The 22,342-nt window shown below is 36.7% G+C and overlaps 1 protein-coding gene across 1 annotated transcript; it reads right to left on the bottom strand.

Annotated features, from left to right (window-relative positions):
* Positions 1–359: 359 nt before the first annotated feature.
* Positions 360–12,989, bottom strand: MEPE (matrix extracellular phosphoglycoprotein). Its single transcript, XM_037529324.2, has 5 exons — positions 12,939–12,989; positions 9,109–9,162; positions 7,791–7,883; positions 6,322–6,324; positions 360–1,904 (listed from the first exon to the last, which is right to left on the bottom strand). Exons 1-5 carry the CDS (start codon positions 12,987–12,989, stop codon positions 450–452), a joined length of 1,656 nt encoding a protein of 551 aa, XP_037385221.1. The 3' UTR covers positions 360–449.
* Between the last annotated feature and the right edge of the window lie 9,353 nt (positions 12,990–22,342).

Raw genomic sequence — 22,342 nt, 5'->3', positions numbered from 1 at the left:
ACTCATTATAATAAAGTAAAAATCAAAATCAACAAACAACTATAAACCAGAGACACACTACGGGAGAGGGAGGGAGGAGGGATTTAGGGTCCAGATAAGGGGGTTGGGAATTGTATGGGGACTATAACCAAGAAGAAAATGCATACATGCAAAATGCAAAATGCATACATGCAAAGTGCAAAAATGAAAATGATGTAAAAATATATAAAATAAAATAAAAAAAGAAATAAAGGCCCTATTAACATAAAAAAATGATTATGACTGAATAGAACTTTATACTGTGACCCTTACAATAGTGATGATTCTCCCCAAGAGGCAGGCTTCTTGGCTTATTCAATTCTCTGCTATGTCCTCTTTCATATGCTCTGCTATCAGGTGGCTCCTATCAACCAACAACTCATAGATGATTAAGGACTCGAAACTTCATTTTGCTGGGAGTTTCCAGTGTGCTAGTCACCCTCACTCTCACTTGAACTGTCACTTTCAGATGATTCACTACTGTCCTGCTTTCTAGAGAAGCTGAGCCTATTGGAGTGGGGCTTTCTGTGGCCCCAGGAGCCTTTCCTCTGTGGTACACCTGTGTTCCCTGTAGAAGTATTTTGTCTGTGGGGTACATAATGACCTTGTCTCTTGTGTGGTGCTGTATTGGGGTCATTATGGGAACTTATTTCATTTTTAATTTCATTATCAAGACCATGGGAAGAAATGAGCTCCTGACTTTTGCCCTTACTAGGAAATCTTTGGTTTTTACTTGAGGTCTCTTGATTCCTACTAGAATTTTCTATACCTTTTCTACTACTATCCTGGCCCTTTTTTTGAATCTCATTATCATGAGTACTTTTCATTACATCACCACCATCTTCTTTTCTTTTCTCTTTTGAGGGGGCCTGAGGGTAATGAAACTCTACTTGCCCCTGGTGAGCATTTTGGCTGTTGCCATCTACTCTGTTCCCTTCTTTTCCAGGGAGTTCTTTAAAATTGGTGATACCTGTGATATCATTTCTGCCTTCCACCAAGCTTATTTCAGCAGCATTTCCTTCTTTCTCTGTTTTATCTTTGATTCTGATGCTATTCCTGCCATTTTCTTCTTTCTCTGGGAGCTCATTATAACCTAGTCCTCTCATGTCCAAATTATTAGTCTCAGGTTCACTTGGGCCAGAATACCCTGTTTGAGTATCTGTACCTCCTAGATCAGGATGAAGAGTTTCTCCTTTACCAAAAATATCTTTAAAAGGTTGGCCATCTCCACTGAAAGGAGAGATATCGTTGTCTCCTCTGCTGTGAAGATCTGGGTAACTACTGCCTTCGAAATCACTGGTGATCTTTTTGATCTTTGGGAGTTGCTTTAGATAGTCAGCGTTGGGTTGGATATGATGAGTACTTTTGCTTTTTACTGGATTATTCTGGGTTTGGGGATCTCTTTGATGATTCTTCTTATCTTTTGAGGGGGGTTTAGCATAGTTTGCATCTGCCAGAATTTTGCTTAGAACATTCTTGGACTTTTTCTCTTTGTTTTCTTCCCTCAAAAGTTCAATCACAGTAACTGGCTCTATTCTATGTTGAATATTATGTCTGATGAAAGCTGTGCCATATTCTTCTTGCTCATGCAGTGTGTTGGTAGCATTGTCTCCATCCTCAACCCCAGCATCCTCAGTAGACTCAGGCAGAGTGGCCATATTTAGGTCATCATAGGGATTTTCTTTGTTGCTAATGTGGTAGCCCTCATTCATTGTCTGTCTGTTTTCAAAAAGATGGGGGTATTTACTACTTTGGTTATTTTCATTAACTCCAAATAAGGACACATCTTTCTCTCTTTTCTGAACAATGGATTCTTTAGGTGTTGGTCCTTGAAGTCTTCTCTTGTCAAACTGGTGAAGAGCAAGATTGTCTTTGTTTCTTTCTTCCTGATAAAGTGTAATTTTCAACACAAAGTAATTATTTTATGTTAAAAACTTAAACATCTAACAATTCTTAAGCAATATAAAAAAACCAACCACTAGTACTCAATAGAGGTTTGCTAGTAGAGATAATAGTGGAATAGACAGAGCAGGTTTTATGGCAAAAGAAGGATGAACAAGGTTTGAAGGATAAGTAACATTCAAATACATGGAAGGGAAATGATGGAATTATTTTAAGATTAAGTGGCATAGTCAAATGTTTGGAAACAGGAAGGATTTGAAAGATAATATGGTACTTTATGCTTGGATTCAGGAAATCCTAAAGAAGTGAATAAGACAAAATCTGGAAATACTGATTAGGGTCTGAATTGGAAAGAGGACCTGAATTTAAGGAGCACAGAGTTTGGTCCTCCTCTTGTGACTAGTGAGTCATTGTAAGCAAAATGGAGTCATACTTATAAAAGTATTATTCTCTCTCTCTCATTTTTATTCTGGTCTTCAGAGTAAAACCTACACAGAAGATTTTCTTTTCTTCTTTTTTTTTTATAGAAAATAATTCAAATATAAGAATCTGGTAATACTTAGTTTTTGATATTCAATCAAAAGATTTTGCAACAAGTGTTGCTGTCCCAACTGTTGACTGTCAAAGTATTTATTGATTTTCTTTTCTTCCCTTGTTGTCATACAATAAATCAAATTGAATAATCGAGATCAATAGTTCTCAAATTTAGCACTTATCAGGACTATTTGGAAGGCATGCTAAAGCAAAGTCTGTTGAAAACAACGCCAGACTTTCTGATTTAGTAGGCTTGGTTGGGGCTCTAGAATTTGCATTTAGAAAAAGTTGTCAGCTGTGGTGGGCACTGCTGATGTGTAGACCACATAAGTGTAAATAAAGACAATCCAGACCAGAAATATACTCAGGAGAATAATGGGATGAAAAAGAGAAAGTGGAGGAGAGTAAGTTTTTATGCATGTATCTCAATATACCCTTTTTTGGGGGGTGGGGAAATGAGGTCTATGAAGGTGCTGCCTCAGAGGGTGTGCCTTACCAACTAGGGGTACAGCCAAACTGAATAATCTTGACAGAATAATGTTGTCAGTAAGAAAGGGGCTAAGCTTGACTTTGCTCATGCCACTCACTGTTTCTCAGTGGAATGGATATATATGGAAATGTTTGAGGGTCTGTTCCAGAGCTTTCCACAGGGTGTCACAGTGGAGAGAGCAAGGGGCTCCAAATGTAAAGGAAACATACACACTTGGGACAAATACAAGTCAGATTCAAATATAGACGGGTCTAAATTGTCCGTGAGAGCCAAGAGAACCCCAAATCATCCCTGGGCCTCAAACAAGACTGTGCTATTTTGATTGTAAGATGTGGTAGCCAGTAACTTCATCTCGGGATAGCCTCAAGGCAAACAGCTCACAATTGTTACCATGAGGACTCCATGTCTTCCTCTCCACTATGGTGGGGACCGTGTTTATACACGTAGCATGTGGTATGCCATAGGTGATATAAGCTGGACCCTGCTCCCTCATATACCTGCTGTCACCTTAGAGACAGAAGGAGGGAAGGCAAGGATCTGGGCAGTTTTATCCAAAAGAGACTAAAGAATATACTTAGAACTATTTCCATTATTAGACAAACTCAAGTTTAAATAAGTTGATTTAAATTAATTCTTGCATGTTATCTTGCCCTTCCATTAACCTTTGGGGAGGAGTTTTTGAACATCAGAACAATTATAGACAAAATAAATGCCATGTTTTCTCTCTACCTCCAAATTGTAGGTTGTACTAAAATTTCCAACACCTCTACAAAGCCTTGGATATTTGTGTAATACAAAGTCTAATTAAGAGATATTTATTAAGGGACCAGGCCATGTAAGAAATTAGTCAGGGGACTGCATGTTCTACGTAGAGGTAACCTGGTGACATGTTGAATGACAGAGGTAATAATCCTGTGGGATAATGAGACTGAAGGTGGGGCAGCGGGGCAGAGAACTCATGTACCGTTGGGGTTTGCACAGACTGCAGAGTGCTGGGATGTCAGGTTTTGTCTTGAGAAATGAAGAGTTAGTGAAGATTTATAGGCAAGAGTTAACAAAATAAAATAAAAGGCTTAGGAGGAATCGTGGTAACAAAGAGCAGTTATGGAAGTTGCTGCAGAGTCCAAGAATGAAATGCAATCACTTGGATTAGGATTATGACAAAGAAAATCATGACAAAGAAAAATAACCCTCTACTGATGTCTAAATAAAAGGGTTAGTGACAAACATGGACTGGAAGACTGACATACAAAAAATGAAAACAAAATGAAAGAAAAGATAATGACTGCTATTAAACATATTGTTGTTGGGAGGGTATAGAGCCTGAGTTTAAAAAGAAATAGCTACTTAGGGATTTGGGTCTCACAGCCTCTCAAGGGTCACTGAATGCCAGTCTTTCCCAGTTTACATGACCTCTTTGAACACTTTATTGGTAAATTGCTCATTACTTTTCATGTCAGATCCCTTTACCACTGGCTAGTTCTAATTTTGGGAATTTTTTTTTTTTTTTTTTAAATCTGCAGCTGAAGCATTGTCAAATACTAAGAGAAGTTTAACCTTCCTTTGTTCACATTTATGTGGGTAAAATGTTATTAATATGATACTCCAGAAATTGTATTAAGTTCCTAGAAATGTCACTTCCCTAGTTGTCCATACCTTGGTGCTATTTTGCCTTATATTAGATAGCATCAGTATAATGTTATGTCATAATTCCAGTTTTTATTTTAAAATCCTGTGTCTCATGGAAACAACCAAATGTACTTGTCAATTGCATTACTTTTGTAATAAACTTTCATTATATCTTTAAAACAAAATCTGCAGCTGTAAGCGGTATCCACTTTTTCCTGATGTGACAATTATTAAACTTATTCCCTCTTTTACATGCAATCAGTCACTCAACTCTGCCATTCATGAACTGTGTGATCCTGGAAGCCTTGGTTTCCTTCTCTGGGCCTCAGCTAAGAAAATAGCTGTTAAGGGGCCTCCCCTAGTGGCACAGTGGTTGAGCACTGGGCTGCGAAGCTGCCCGCAGCCTCTGCAGTGCCAGTTCGATCCCTGGCTGCCGGAGAGGGTCCCACATGGCACACAGAGCTCTCCTGCCATGCCCACTGCTCCCCTCAGCAGTTTACTTCGGTTCTTCTGCCTGTTCTGCTCCCCACTCTGGCTCTGGTGAATTCTCTTACCCTCCCGCACTTCTGACTGTACCCAGTGCTTGTATAAATAATAAATAAATCTTTAAAAAAAATCGCTGTTAAATAAGAAAAATGACACCTACCTTTCAGGCTTGTTTGGAGAATTAAATGAATTGAATGATTTTATTAAATGCAGGTTAAAGCATTTAGTGCAATCTCTATTTTAAAATAAAGTTATATAAATGATGGTAATGGTTATTTCATACAGCACTGCTTATGGCCCCTTACCAAGTGGTAGTTTGCTGTCCTACATAATGCTGACAATAGTCATTTGACTAGCAGATACAAAGCTGTTCTCCCATCTCTGTGTTTGTCTAACAAGTAGTGGCAGATGGAGATGGACTGATTTCAGAAGCCTCTGTCCATGTAATACATGAGCAATGCCACCCTCTTTTTATGACATCTATAAGCTTGTGGTCCCTGATTCTACGTTATCTAAAATGAATTTTGATGGGATGCTTTCTCTCTCTCTCTCTCTCTCTCTCTCCTCCCATCCCCCCAATCTGATATCCAAACAGTAGGATTTCTTGTCTAGGAGAAGATTGCCAGACTGCCTGCTTTTATACATACACTATTAGTGTTGGAAGCAGTGGGGGAATTGTTGAGTCACATGCTACACTTGAATCTGAAGGTATAATTGACAGAAGCATTCACTATTTTCATGCTGCCTAATAGGTAGCATGCAAATGTTCTAACTTGTACTTTAAGAAATAATTTGACATGATTTATTTGCGGAAGTTCCAGCATTACTCACTAAGATTTTATATTGGCAAATATATTCTGAAAATTGCTAAGATTTTTGCTATGAGCAGAAAATATAATAGGAAAAGACTTTAGATTAAGATGTTTCTGAGTGAAAAGGATTTTAAATGTTTGATTTATGGAAAGTTTTATGACCTTTATATTTTCTTTGCAATCAAGTTCACCTATTCTTTGCTAATATTTATTTTTGAGTTAAACAGGTGCTTTAGAAATAGGTTATAATAATCTCTTTTTCTTTTTTTCCATGCCTACTCTGAAATTGGATGCTTTGTTTTATATTTTGTACTTTCACTCTTTTTTGAACAGTAGCATGTATTTGAATGAATTGTATGCATTTCATTAAATACTGAATAGAAGTCTTTTATACTAAAAACATGAAACAGCTTTTAAATTGTGGTGTGTAATGGTCAATTGTTTTTGCACTTGCTTATGTAAAATAATTCCTGATAGGATCTTTGATTCCGTGATGGTTCTTGTATCAGCTGGTTCTTATGTTCCTGTGCTCTGTTTTTGTTTTTGCTTTTTTTTTTATCTCCTTGCCTTGGCTCTTATTATTCTTTTCATAGTGAATAGTCTCTTCTGCCCCCTTGTTTACACAAAACCTACTCATTCTCCAAGTCCCAGCTCATTTATTTCCATGATGGGTTTTCCCTAAACACCAAATAGAAACTTTTTTTTCTATTTCAAACCCTAAAGCATGATTTTCTGAGCAAAACTCACCCAGCATTTACCCATTCTATCTTACAAGGGTTCTAAGGATTTTTTTAAAGGACTTTTTTTTAAAATAAATTTTATTTTTATATTCCCCATACAATTTAAAGGACTTTTTAAAAAAGATTTATTTATGCATACAAGAACCGGAGTACAGGCCAGATGTGCGGGAGGGTGAGAGGAGTCACACCTGAGAAACGTAGTGAGAAACAGAACAGGTAGACCTACTGAAATACACTGCTGAGGGGAGCAGTGGGCAAGACAAGAGAGGTCTGCCTTGCCATGTGCGTATCTCCCTGGCTGGCCGGAATCAAACCCACGCTGCAGAGGCTGCGGACAATTTCACAGCGCTGCACTCAACCACCTGTGCCACTATGGAGGCCCTTTAAGGATTTTTATAAGGATGTTTGTTTCTTTCCTAACTCTGAAATCCTGGAGAAAAGTAAGATCTTGCACAATAGGAAGAACTCATATTTGTGTGAGTAACAAGTACGAACTTGCAAATAAGTTTAACAGGCAATTAGTCCTAGAGAGGCAGCTAAAGAATACTGGGCAGAACAAAATAACATTCTGAAAGGAAACTACCAGTTTCACTAGAAATGAAGCCAGATTAGGGGAAAAGTAAATAGTCCTTTTGCTGATGGCATTTCAAGCTGTTTCCAGTTCTTTGGCCAATGAATCTGCAAGGAGGGATTGAGTGAAAAGAATTATTGTTCTACTGATGCTACAAAGCCCTTATTCTTTCTCTTCTGAGCATACTGACACGATGGAGTCATCTGTGCTATGAATTTTAGGGACACTAAAATATATTACCCTTTAGGCCAAAATGACTTCTCATATTAACCTTCTAATCCCCACCATTGGTGTGTGATAGAATATGTCCAGACAGCCCCCTTACAAAAGTCCAGTGCTAGTTAGAAGCACTAACATGAAAAATACCTGGCCACACAAGGTTCACCAGCCCCACACCTGCAGCACTGGGGCAGGATGGGGGCCCTTCTGTGTCAGGAAGATTGGGCAAAGAGCACCCTATAAAGACATTCGTGGAGCCAAGAAGTGGAGTAAAAGCCAAAGGCACCAGCCACAGCTAGAAACTCCAGGCAAAATTAAACATGTCTCTTTCACAGATTTCCCTGGAGTTTGGCTCATGACAAGGATCCCCACTCAGAGACTCAGTTTACCTTTATGTCAGTTTGATTTTTCTTCCCAGATGATGTTAAACATACTAAAAAATATAAAAAACCATGTTTCTTATGGTGGCCCTTGTGCATTACCTACAAAGTTACGATATTATGTTAAAGTGGGTTTATCTCACTGAGATGTTTTCTCGCTCCCTCTTCTATAGTACAAAATATTTGTTCCCTTTGGTAAAGTCTAATTCTGCCTCTGACAAATGGTAGTACTTCTTATAACCACGGGAGGGTGTGTGTGAGCCAGCTCCTGAAGGTAGCAACTTGTTCCTTTATTTTCGTATGCCTGAATCTGTCTTCCCTAAGGATGACTAATCCACCGCTCACTCTCCTGGTATGTATTAATTTTGTTACCAAATTTCAATGGAGCAACTTGAAAATATGTTCAGATGGAACCATGTGGGGGCATTTGGAGAAAGGCAGATTTTACAGAGTTTGCCTCTGATGGCAAGTTGGCCAAACAGACAGCCTGAATGTTCAGACTTTTACGTTGTAATTTTTGCCTTTGTAATTTTCATCTGAGATTTAAAAAAAAAAAAAAAAAAAAACCAGAAGATTGTTATTTCTTAGAACAGATTTTTCTCTGAGACTGCCAGGAGCAACTGGGATAGGCAGAAATAAGCTGCAATTTGGTGACATGAAAAGCTGAGGGTATTTGTTTCACTTTCTGGTTCATATGGATAGCTTCATGCCAACACAACCCCACATTAAGATTTCTTCACTCCCTTCCCTTTGTTTTCTGCCTCCTGTATTGCTTTGTTCTCATGTATACTTAAGAGAAAACATTGCTTGTTAATAACAATATCCCAGCATTGGGCCTTCCTGGTGGCGCAAGGGGTTAAGTCTCAGCACTATGAAGCTATTGCCAGCCACTGCAATACTAGTTCAATCCCGGGCCAAGGAGCTACCCACATGGCTCAGCAGACCTCTTCTGTCTTGCCCACTGCTTCCCTCAGCAATGTATTTCAGTCAGCCAGCCTGTTCTGTTCCCCACTCTATTTCTGATGAATCCTCTCACCCACCGCACCTCTGGCCTGTACTCCAGTTCTTGTATGCATAAATAAATAAATCTTAAAAAAACCCAATTCCCAGCATTACTAACTTATGTCTCTTGAGAAAGAAATTATATTAAAGAGAAACAAATCACTCAACATACTTTTCTTTCTTATCACACATTATGTAAATTGTCGAAATCATGTATAATTTTGCATTTCAAGTCCATAAGAATTTTTTTTTTACTTTTAAAATTTTCCTCTTAGTGACTTTCTTACAGAACTGAAATAGACTTGAGAAGAATAATTCTGTTTACCCTTTGTTCTTCCACATAGTCTTGTTTAGTTTTCTCAGTCTGTGCTTGAAATGTCTGAAAGGAAGAAAACAAGAACTAAAACTCCACCAAACATTTACTATTTCATTCATTTCTTCAAATAATAACCATTTCATTTATCTTTCTCTCACTGGGTTGTATTATTCAACGTGGAAGATCAACTGAACAAAAGAAGGTGGACATAGCACATACATGTTTGTTTCAGTATTCTAGAATTGGGTGCCAGTGTTCCTCATCCAGAGGACAGGAGGCGATCTCAATCATAGGACCACATTCGAACACAGGAGATCCACCGAGTTGGAAGGGACATCATCAGGAAGAAGCCCAGCTGTCATTGGTTTCCACTGAAAAGCAAGTCCTCACTGGCACATTAGATTGTTTATCAGTGAACCAAAATCAAAGTTCAAGGATGTAGATAGTATGAGTGCATGGACTGCAAGTTCAGTAATTGCTACTTCAGATGTGATGTTACCAATGTTCCAGCAAGCATAAAGTCATATCATTGCATAGCCAAAGATGGGACTCTATCATTGCTGCCAGCCATCTGAGTAGATATTTCTTTCAGGGAAAGGAAAATGGGGGTGTCCTGAAGATAAGGACAAATGCTGCCTTTTGATCTGACACATACATATCAGAATGTATCAAGGATACCTACCCATGAGCTGTAGATTGGAGGAAAGTCAGAAAGAGAAAATGAATAGACTCGGGCAGCTTCTTCCAGGCTTTTAGGCTAAAATTTAGCCTAAAAGAGGAACCTGATAATCCTAGAGCAAGTCTGCCATGGAAAGAACAGGCATAAAAGTTCTTTTATTCTCCCTATTTTTTGTTTATTTTCCTATTTGTTTTTGAAATTCCTCCCTTATTTCAGATGTGGCTAAGGAATCAGCAGATAGGACCAATATGAGTCCGAATACGTGTGCTGAAGTGGAAGCAGGATCATGGTGTTACTATCAATCTTTTAAGAAAAACCCTCCAGGGAAAGATTATACAAAAAGGTCTTATCCACCTAAAGAACAGTCTTCCTGAGTAAACTTCAAACTTCTGTATTTCCTTGCAACAAGATTCTGGAAATCATCCTGTTTACTTTCAGGCACTGTATTTCTCCTGCTTGCTCTACAAACTACATTCCATGAACAACTCTGTCATGTGACTTCAGTTTGAGTTCAACTGATAGGAGAGTTGGCCTGAGACCGGAGGGTAGAAGGAGAGAGAAGCCCAGTCATGTCCTCCCTGTTCTCTTTATTTGGGGCTGTACAATATTGTGATTAATAAGTGCTAGACCAGATGTGTTTCTTATGCATATTTGATCTTGATCTACTGTTCCATTCTCACATCTCCCCAAAGTCTTGGTATTTCCCAAGTGTTAAGAGTGTTTTTTTATGTGAAATAGTCACCGTGATATTAGGGAAGCACCTAGAGAGGGGACTGAGGCACCATGGACCAATCAAGTGATTACAGAGGTTTGGACCTTCCAATCCCACCTCCCATCCTCAAGGGAGGAAGAGTGGCTGGAGGCTGATTTCAATCGTCAATGACCAGTTATTTAATCAATCATGCCTATGTAATGAAAGGCCAAAAAGAGGAGCTTTGGAGAACTCTGGGTTGGTGGACATGTGGAGATATGGGGAGAATGGCATGCCTGGAGAGGGCATGAAAACTCCGCATCTTTCCCCCCATACCCTACTCTATGCAGCTCTTCCATCTGGCTGTTTTAATATCATTTGTATAAACTGGCAATCTAGTGAGAAAATGGGTTTTCTGAGTGTCATGAGCTGCTCCAGAAAATTAATTGAACCTGAGAAGGGGTTTAGGAACCTCTGGTTTATAAGTGGCCTGTAAGCACAAGCACAGGTGAGAAACTGGATTGTGGCCAGCACCTGAAGTGGAGGGCAGTCTTGGGAGATTGAGTCCTTTACCTGTGGACACTGAAGCTATCTCCAGGTAGAGGCTGATGTCAGAGAATTGCTTGTTAATGAAGGGAAGCCTCCACCCCACCCCCACTCCAAAAATTGGAGTGTCTTAAGACACCTACACAGGCAGCACATTTAAAATATAATCGGATGCATCTTGCTTGTGGTCATAGTTCTTGTTGCTCTTCTCCCACCTACCCCTCCACCCCTACTAACCTCAGTCCGGGGTAGTGGGAGCATCACCTCTTTGTTTCTCTAGTCCAAGGGGCATTATTACCTTCAGTCTTTCGGTTGGTTCACCACCCTTAGTTTGCCCTTTCTGTTTGTGGTATACTGTGTAACTATTCTCCAAATAAAATCTCTCTACTAAACTCTCTTACTGTGAGTTATTTTTTCTTGACTAGACTGTATAGATTCTTTTGGAAATAAACTTAAAATTTGTTCATACAAGTACCCTGTTGCCTGAACTCCAAGGCAGATCCACTTTGCATTCCATTCCATTCTAGAAACAAAAATATAACACCTTGTATTTATATAGCACTTTAAAATTTTTAAACTGCCCATGTATGTGTAATTTCATTTGATTCCTATAATAACTCCTGGGAGATAGACAGTAGAAGAGACAAAATTGGCTACATGTTTACAGCTGGTAGTAGAAATAGAAGAAAGGTGGTATTTTAACCTAAATCCTCTGTCTCAAAGTCCCAAGGGTAAAATAATTAAATTTAAATGGCCTGATATGAAAAAACATATTTAGTATTAAGAGGAAATGTTTCTGAAGTTTATATGAAGTACCTTCTAGGCATATTTCAAATTTTATCCTTTATTGCATTTCTTTCTGGTGTTGGTTGCACATATAAATTTAGAACATTGCATCAGTCTCCCAAAATATCAAAACAGTGAAAATCGTGCTGGAAATAGTGCTAGAGAAGAAAGAAAAGAGAAAAATAAGAAGGGTAGATATTAAGTAAAAGAAAGAAATGAAAGTTAAGGGTAAGGTGTATTTGGAGAACATTCCCAAACACACGCACATACTCATTTATTAAAAACATATAAAGGGGTATAGAGTACTTCTTGATAGAGTTCATGAAAAAATTGTGAACATATGACAAAGCAACTTATAACAAAACCTTTATAGCCTAATTGCATGTAAATATTAATTGAATTACAAGGCCAAATAATCATTTTTTATTTTCTTCCATTTAAAAAATTTTTGAAGGAAACCATGTCATCACAAAATGTCTCTTTGACGTAAAATATTATTTTGAACTGAAGGCAATTAAGTAGAAAATGCAGAAAAACTCCCTTCTTTTTTGCATTATGGCAGAAGAAAAATGTCTCATTTTACTAGAGTTAGACTCATAGCAGGACTGGCAGGGAATCAGAAGAATCTGCAAACCTTGCTAAACAAACCTTTCTTGCTGGAAGATAGCCTAGTAAGACGACCTAGCCCAATTAGATGGCCTTTAGCTCTTTGTCTTGTCAATTCTTCACCAAAATTTGTTGTTTCTTTGTTTAAGAGATATATCATCTTTCTGTTCAGGTCACTTCTTCATTCTCTTGTGAAGGTACCCCATACATATAAAATTTAAATAAAATTTATACTCTTTTCTCCTACTAATCTGTCTTCACGAGTTTAATTTTCAGACCTAGCCAGGAACCCAAAGAGGTTCAAGGAGAACTTTTTCCTCCCTTAAAATTCAATTTGGATTACAATTCCAAATTGACTGACTGACTCAGCATATACTTATTTCTGATCCCACCAGTCAATTTACTTCAGATAATTGTTCACATGGGATCTATGTATCTGGGAAAAAGGTTCACGTTCACTCATTTATCATTCTGAATTTTGTCTCTGTCCTGAATGAGCCTCTTTCATTTGAAATACGTAGCCCTTCCCACCACTTGGCTGTTCTCCCGGGCTTGAATGTGGCCCTGAAATGGAGAAGGCATTGTTTTCCTCTGGGGAAGAACGCTGGCACTACTTGTGACCAGTGGTCACCGGGTTGATGTTTTCATAGCACATTTACTGGAAAATGGAGAGTGCCACTCCAGCTGTTCCTTGGAATATGTTGCTCAAAATAGACTCATCCTCAGCTGGTGGGATTGAGCTGGGTCAGCAAGAGCAACTCTATCCCCATCATGCATGACACATGCCTCTGGGGTCCCAGTTGAGCCAGGTGAGGGGCTTGGACACAGCAGATGTCTATTTTGAGCAGAATATCCCCCACAGGACTGACTGGCAGACATTGTGCACAGAGAGAACCTGCTCTCCTCAACTTCTGTCCTCACCGGATGGCATGGCTCAGGCTGGTCAGTGGGTTACCCAACTGGTCACCCACACTCTCAGAACCTATATTTAAGAACTTCTGGCAACAGAGTGACTACTTGTTTCCATGATTCTCCAACAAAAGAGGTTACTCTGAAAAGTTAGGATGCTTTTCAGACATTATCTAATTAGCAATGTGTCTGTATTGCAGAAAATATCTGTAACACTCAGCATTTTCACAAGATAATTTAGTCACATCCTGACTACTCATCTGGGTGAGTCAGAGTAGAAAAGACACAAAAGGAAATAAGAGCTTGATTTGGTTAAGCTTAGAGGTACGTCTTCCCATCTCTGGGTAGAGGAAGTCATTAGCAGAATCCCAAAGTGTTGGGATGTTACAAGAATTACCAAAAAAGTTCTCACTCCTTTGTGGCGCTCTCTATTTAGAATATCGAGTTAGTTAGCCTTATAATATTCAAATTATATTCTCTGGTTTTTAGTAAAATACTGAAAAAATCTTTTGAAACGTTATAATTTGTGCATTATTCATCAACATCAGCAGATTTGAAATACTGTGGCTGGCTATAGGTTTTTTCAAATAAACTCTGTTGGTGTTTTTTTAATGACGATGTGGTGACAGCTATAACTCGTCACTGGTTTATCGAAGGCCCCCTGGTGACAGGCATTTGTGCCAAGGGTCGATATTTTCTCTTTGTTTCTTATTTTAATGTAACTGACTTAGATAAGGATTGCTTAAGAGGTTGCTTAAGAGGAAAATAGATAAAGAGATTGAATTTGTTATATAATTGAATTTGTAAATGCTTACTGGTGCTGCCCAGGTCAGACCAAAAAGGAGCAGTCCAAAACAGATAAAATGCATCTTTAAGAATCTCTGTAAGAAAGCAAGAACATTTTAACTAAAGCATTGCCAACTATGAATTGCAGTAAAAAAATAAATAAAACACACAGGAATATATAAACAGGCTATTTCCCTTAATAGTCCATTTCTTTTTGTTAAAAAAAAATGTGTATATATAATTTTTTATACCCTGGTGTGACTATTTTAATATAAGAACTTTCATAGGTCTACTTATTCCAATGTGAAAATGAAAAATTTTCAATATTATTAAAACAATTAAATCAGTTAATTAAAAAATGGATTTTGTAGACATATTTATTTGTTCTATCATCAATGCAAATTTTTCCCTTTCATCTTTAAAAGGATATGATTTAGTTAAATTATATACTTTATAATGATGTTGTTAGTACAACAGATCATAACAATTTCCTTAAATGAGTTTGCTGGGGAATCAGGGTTCACTGTGGGAAATGAAATCATATCCCTGCCAGGTTAGTGCTCCAAAATATGTCATTATATTCATGAGCAATGTATTTGAGTTTGTAGCCATTCATAGGTTAAAGAGTGAAAAATAACTTATATAATTATTGATAACATTTATTGAATACAAAAATGAGCCAAACACTGATGTAAAAATTTTACACATATTCATCTATTTGATCCTCACAACAACCCTGTGAGTCAATGTTATTACTACTCTTATTTTATAGATTAGGAAATAGATGGAGAATGCAAATAAATCGAGTATTGCAGGAAGAACTAAGATTAGTATTCTAGCAATATAGCTATAGAGCTTTTTGTTCTTAATCAAGATTCAACCAAGATTGAATAAGCTCCTGTTCTTTTATATTATTAAATAATATATAATCTGTATTACTGTATTTTTATAATATGTATATATAATCTGTATTGCTGTATTTTATATAATCTGTATTACTAAATCTGGGAGTTTTAATGAACTATAAGTGCATTACAGACAGTGACCAATATGCAAATAAAAAATTTACACCACTCTTTGAGATGACTTAGGGAGAAGGGAGTTTTAATGGGAGAGATAACCTAAATGCTGCTGTAATCTTTAAACATTTCAAAATAAGGCTTTATCTGCAGAAATAAATGTAATTATTAATATATCTTAAAATCTTAGATAATTCTCTTCTAAATTAATATAATTTCAAGGACCTTCATTCTTACTATAGTCTTATAACAGAGTTTTTTTATAGATTAGGATAATATCATTAGCCAAATGACTTAAAGCTGATCAGTAGAAACATCAGCATAGATGACCCTTGGAAGTATGCATATGATCAGCTTATCCTTATTTTGGCTTGTATGTGAAAGCTTAAAGTAAAATTTGGATTTCTGAGTTATTGTGGCACTTGGTCATGCTGATAGTCAAATCAAAAAGAAATCTACTAAGTTGTCAATTTTAGTTGGTAAATTCTGGAGTTTGACAATGGTAACACACTTTCTATTTCTTAAAACAAAACATTAAATATTGAACAGTTGTGGTCAGTAGAGAATGCTTCTAATTTGCATTATTTCCAAAAGCTCTCTCCCTACCTAACTGGCATGCATTCGAAAATGTAAATAATTGCTTTAGAAGGCAATTTCTATCAAGAACACCAAGAAAGTGAAATTACCTGGTATCCGTGACCTTCAGAATACCTGACTTCTTCTTCAGGATTAGCAGTTCCTGAGTATTTTGCCGAAATTTAAAGTTTGTTAGATTTTCCAATGGCCAATCAGCAATGACTCACCTAGCACTAGCACAATTTGTTACCAGTGACCACAGATAACCATAGGGGGCAAAGTAATTTTAATCTAAAAATGTTTCTGTGGTAGAAAGCTGCTATCAAATGTTCCATAAAGTGGGGCAAACAGAAAATATAAATACCTCGGTTTGGTATATCATGTTGTCAGATAATCAAAATTGACTTCAGAACTATTAAATGGGACTGACTGAATAACACAACACATTTATAAATGGATAACTTTCCAACTGTCCTTTTGTATATAAAATTTATAATTTCAATTTTGTCTGAATGAAATTCAGCACATTTAACAAAAATGTATTGAGTATCTATGATGTGTCAGGCATCGGGGAAGTAGGGAACAAAGCAGATGTACCAAAAATATCCCAGTTGTCATGGAGTTTATAATCTGGTGGGGAGACAGACAATAAATAAGTAAATAAATATTAATTATGTTAGATAGTGACACAGACTAAGTCTAAGATGAAAAAGTTTGCAAGGAGGGGGATAACCAGATTGAGAGTGGAGACACTGGGGTGAACTATAAAGGGAGCATTGGAAACATGTTGAGAAAGTAATTTTTTTTTAAATAATAGATTTTATTTTTATATTCCCCATACAATTGCAACCCCCCCATTCTGACCCCAATCCCTCCCCTCCCGCCCCCCACCCCCCAAAAAGTGTCTCTGGTTCATAGTTTTTGTTGATTTTGATTTTCACTTTCTTATAGTTATTCATTTTCCTGGTCCCTTATTTAAGTTTTCTAGATTCCTGCTATGAGTGAGACCATCCGGTATTTTTCTTTTTCTTTCTGGCTTATTTCGCTGAGCATGATCCCTTCCAGCGCCATCCATGTTGCTGCAAATTGCATGTGTTTATCTTTTTTGAATGCTGAGTAATATTCCATGGTGTATATGTACCACATCTTCTTGATCCAGTCATCTATTTTTGGGCATTTGGGCTGTTTGCAAAGCTTAGCTATTGTAAACAGTGCTGCTATAAACATAGGGGTGCAGGTGCTCTTTGGAATGGATGTTTCTGTGTCCTTTGGGTAAATACCTAGGAGTGGAATTGCTGGATCATATGGAAGCTCTATGTTTAGTAGGTCCAGAAATCTCCACACAGCTCTCCATAGTGGTTGGACCAGTTTGCACTCCCACCAGCAGTGCAGAAGAGTTCCTTTTTCTCCACACCCTCGCCAACATTTGTTGTTGCTAGTTTTTTTAATATGTGCCATTCTCACTGGTGTAAGATTGTATCTCATGGTAGTTTTGATTTGCATTTCCCTGATGACAAGTGATGTTGAACATTTTTTCATATGCCTGTTGACCATTTGCATTTCCTTTTCAGAGAAGTTTCTTTTTAGCTCTTCTGCCCATTTTTTGACTGGATTATTTTCTTTGTTGTTGTTGAGTCTCATCAGCTCTTTGCAGATTTTTGTGATCAGTCCTTTATCATTAGTGTTGTGTGCAAAAATGTTCTCCCAGTTGGTGGGGTTTCTCTTTGTTTTTGTTATTGTCTCTTTTGCTGTGCAGAAGCTCTTTAATTTGATGTAGTCCCAGCTGTTTATGTTTGCCTTCACTATCACTGCTTTGGGTGATGTGTCTGTAAAGATGTCTTTGATGTGAATATCACGTAGTGTTTCAAGGACCTTCATCCTATATTTCTTTCTATGTATTTTATGGTTTCAGGTCTTATGTCTAGTTCTTTAATCCATTTTGAGTTGATTTTTGTGTATGGTGTGAGGTAGTGGTCAAGCTTCATTCTTTTGCATGTAGTGACCCAGTTTTCCCAGCACCATTTATTGAACAAACTGAGAAAGTAATTTTTAATAAGATTCTGTAGACTTTATTTAGAAGAGAGTTCTAGGCTTAAGGAAAAGAAAGAGAAAATCTCCATGGTCAAGAGACTGCTGGCTTGTTCCAGGAATAGAGAGAGAGATCAGTTTGACTTAAGAGACTGAAGGAAAGAAATAGCAGGAAATGAGGTTAGAAGGTATCAGATGGCAGGTGATATAGGGCCTGTGTGTTATCTCAAGGCTTGTGCCTTTATACTAAGTGGGAAGGCAGCCTTAGGGATTGGGGCAGAGTAGTAACTGAGGAGTGACTGGAACAGAAACAGAGAGAGACTGAAGTTTTGGAAGTAATCTAGCAATAGATGACAAGGACTTGAACCAGAGTTGTAGCAGAAAAGATGGAGGAAGTGGTCAATTTCTGAATATATTTTTAAAGTAGAAATGATTCACTGATGTGCTAGTTGAGGGCTATGAAGGAAAATTGGGAATCAGTATAACATCAAGTTTTTGCTTTGAACAATTGGAAGAATAAAGTTGCCTTTTTAAATACATACATGTGTACACATATATGTGTATGTATATATGTGTGTGTACATAGCACTAGCACAATTATACACACACACACGTATGGCAATCTACAGAAGTTGGTTAGAGGGAACTCACGAGAGTCTTGTTTTGGACATAAATGTTATGAAATGGTCACTATAGGACATTGACTATCTTGATGAAAAGGGTAGCACGCCAGTATCAGACTAGGCCTTTCTGTGCCCATTGTTACTCTCCTGGTTTGGCCAGTTTGGCTCCCAGGCATGATTATAATAACTCAAGAGGCTCCATTCAGCCCAAATAATATTGTAATATCTAGAGGGGTAATTTACATTAGAATTACATATGAAACATCAGCAAAGTAATTATTTAATCCACATTAAGTAAAAAGAACTACCCACAGTTAAGCACAATTTTTAACAGACTATAAATGATGTAATTTATGATGTAATTCATAAAAATGAAATTTAGGGAGTTTACACAAAATAAAACAAACAAAACAGGACTCGGTGTTTTATCTGAGAGAGTGGTGACTTTTATAGCTCAAACTGAATCCCTACTTGTTTTATCCAAATTTTGCAGGTCATCTTCTGAGCATCTAGAGCTGGTTTTTAAAACACATGCCAGGATTAGGATATGGGCTATTAAACTGGGACCACTGTTGATTCACAACCACTTAACCACAAATTTTAGAATATTTGAACATTGTCACTGACAACAGTGATATCTGATTCTTGTAGGTTTGGAGTCAAAGAGATCTGAGTTCAAATACTGACTTTACCACTTGTTCACTCTGGTCAGGGAATTTAAAAACTACACTGAACTTCTGTGAGTTTTAATCTCTCTGTCTGAAAATGGGAAGCAAAGTAATAACTTCCATGAGTGATTACTTTTAGTAAAGCACAAGCATTAGTGTGGTGTATTAATTCAATTAATCTTTACACAATCCTTTGATAACAAATGTCTTATAAAGTCAACATAAACATTAAATTAGCAAATGTCTACAAGGTGTTTAGCCCAGCACTTATTTCTAAATTAAATAATAGATAAATAATAAATAGATCTTTATCTCACCCATTCTTCCCAACATTAAATAATAATCTGCTATTCAGATGACATCCTTTCCATCTTCTTTCTGTTTATTTTACTACTGTGTTTTCCTCTGTGACTTATCCAATAATTGGGCAAAGAGCAACAAAATAGTGAAATGGATGTTTAAAATCATATGGTGGTCTATTTCTCTAGAGATCATAAACATTAATTACCAGAATTTCAGAAAAGTACAAAAGATTGGGTAATATAGAGAGAGGTTAACAAGGAAGTGGAAATAAACAAAAGGAGATAATTAACAGGAGTGTTCAGTCAATTATAGGACTGAACAGAAATATGAAGCTATATAAACAGTAGGTAGATGTGAATACCATCAATTTCTCATTTTAATGTTCTACTAAAGCAATGAGTAATTCAGGAATTTCTTTAGCAATAAGCAAGCCATTTGGTATTTTAAGGTTGTTCACATTTTGTTTACAAAATTAACTTTATACTTTTAATGATTCCAGTAAAAGTAGACATCTGTGGGTGCCTTGCATATGGCACAACCTTTCAAAATGTTGACTTTTTCATTGATAATTACTTTATGGTTTCAGACATTTCTCATATATTATTTTCCTTTGTTTTTTTTTTTCCTTTCAAAATAATTTTAGAGTATAAGAGATTTCCCCTTTGTTAAGTGATTGGGAAATGTCTTAAGTCTATCTAGACATAGCTATGTTCTTGGAGAGAGAATTTGAAGAAAAAAATTGATTTAGTTACTAATCCTACCAAAGACTAAACTGGCAGTAATTAAATATATATGATCCCAAAGCTAAGATGAATTCAAAACTAAAAAAAAATTAACTTGAGCCTTAAATTTAGAACCTACAATTCACAAATGTGAAAAAAAAAAAACCCAGCAAAACAAAAGAAAGATAGAAAGACTATTCTGACTGGATGGTCTCAGGGAAGAAACTTCTCAGAAAAATCCAAGAACAGTCATCTGCTAAAGTTCTATGAAGTAGAACTGTTACTTCTAGCCTCTTGAAACTTAAAATCAGTGTTGAACTTAAACTTAAAAAAAAAACTCACTTTAAGTTTCCTAAACTTTTTGTGTGAAATAGTTTGGCCTTAAAATTTCTGAAGAACAAATAACAAAGGGGGAGGTGCAGCAAAGATCAGAGTAATGTAAAATAAAAGATTACCCTCATGCCATCTTTATTTAAGGAGAAAATAAAACTAGTGGCCAACAGATAAGGACAAGAAATGGACACATGAACTTTCTCTTCTGACTCTTCGTTCACACTGTGGTTTCAGAATGGACACCACCATGAACAATGAGCTTATCCTGGCTTTCCTGGTCAGACTGGTGATTTCTAGAGCTTGGTAATGGTAACACACTTTCTATTTCATAAAACAAAGCTCCAAACAACTAGAATTGTTCCTTAAAGAATGTTTTAGATAAGGGTAGCCTGTGACACAAGTTTTATCATCTGGTAGCCTTTTCATTCTTATCTTTTACTTTAGTGCGAAAATCATGGAATATTAGCTAACTAGGAACATACACTATCTGCTCTGGCTGTTGAACCCTTATCCAGGAGTAAGGTTTTGGGTGTTTTGTTTTGTTTCTCTTCTTTTTCTGGAATCTTCCACCCACCTTCTCTGTACTTGTGCTCTAGAACCAATTCCTTTGATATACATTTAAGATCTTGGTTCCCAACTTATTCTTAACACTACTAAGTAATACCTTTCTATGTATTATCTTAGGCAAATAGAGGTAAACATATACCATATCTATTCCCATATGCTCTGATTAACTGAAATAATTCTCTATTTTCTAATTTACATACATAACAAATATACAGCATTTACTTCCCAAGTCAGTAGGGGAATCCTTACAGTTTTATTAATGAAATAGAGGCACCCAGTTAACCAGTCTCTCTTTACCATATAAGCTTTTCAAGATTTGTCAAGATTTTACATTTTTGAAAAAAGTATTTATGTCCCATTGATCTTTTGAATAGATTCCAGAAGGGCTGTGCTACGAGTTTGACCCCTGTTTTTAGCAGAAGAAAGTGTTTCTATTTTAAATATGTGTTCATTCATAAATATCAATATTCACATTAAATTTTAAAAGTAGCTTTTTATAAAATGTTACTTAAAACCAACTTCCTCATCTACTGCAAAACTATTTTTAGTTTTGGTTTTTATTATTTTTTTCTCTCAGTGTTTGGGAACTTCCCAAGAAGTACATAAAAATTTTAACCAGACAAGGAGCCACGGAATGTTATAAAATAGCCTGAAACTAGTTGTGTTCATTTCTCTAAGGTATTTGTTTTCTCATTCAACTATTACTAGCAAGATGATATGTCAATATAATTTTCTTTTATTTTTATTTTAGAAAGATGTTTTCCTACACCTTAAAATGTAACTCAGAGGATGTAGTTAAAATGTGATTATGATACCAGCCCTTTCTTTCAGGACCTGGTGATATTGCTGGAAGTAGCTATTAAACTTTGTTGTGTGACTGCCAGGGGAAAATCTCTCTTGCTCTCTAAAATTTTCAGAAGTTGCTGTTGGCTCTTCAGGACCAAGAATCTTTTCAGGAGACAGAAACAACAACATTTATTAACTAGTTATTCATTGTATTGGATACATAGTATTTTCTCACCAATTGGAGTATACATAGTATTCTTGCATTTTAGTTTCTGACTTTGTGTTTATCTGCATTGTGTTGTCATTTTGCTTTGCTCTTATTTCTTGACTTTCTTAATTTACATGCACCCAGATTTTTTCAATGGATATTAATTCCCATTCTAGTAATCCAATTGCTATGTGACAGACTACCTTAAAACTTTGTGGTGTAAAACACCAATTGATTATTTTCTCCCAAGGCTTTTTGAAATCACTTGACTAAGTTCATCTCCTCACCTGGGATCTCTTATTTGGGATTTTCAGAGAAGGCCAGATGCAGGAATGACCTGAAAACTTAATCGGGCTGCACATCCAAGATGGTACATAACCTCTCTCTCTGTCACAATAGGCTAGACT

Source organism: Talpa occidentalis, unplaced genomic scaffold (assembly GCF_014898055.3).
Source record: "Talpa occidentalis isolate TD23 unplaced genomic scaffold, MPIMG_talOcc4v2.1 talOcc4.6, whole genome shotgun sequence".
NCBI classification, from domain to species: domain Eukaryota; kingdom Metazoa; phylum Chordata; class Mammalia; order Eulipotyphla; family Talpidae; genus Talpa; species Talpa occidentalis.
Note: the sequence above shows the minus strand (reverse complement) of the source record. Positions and strands in the feature narration are given on the sequence as shown.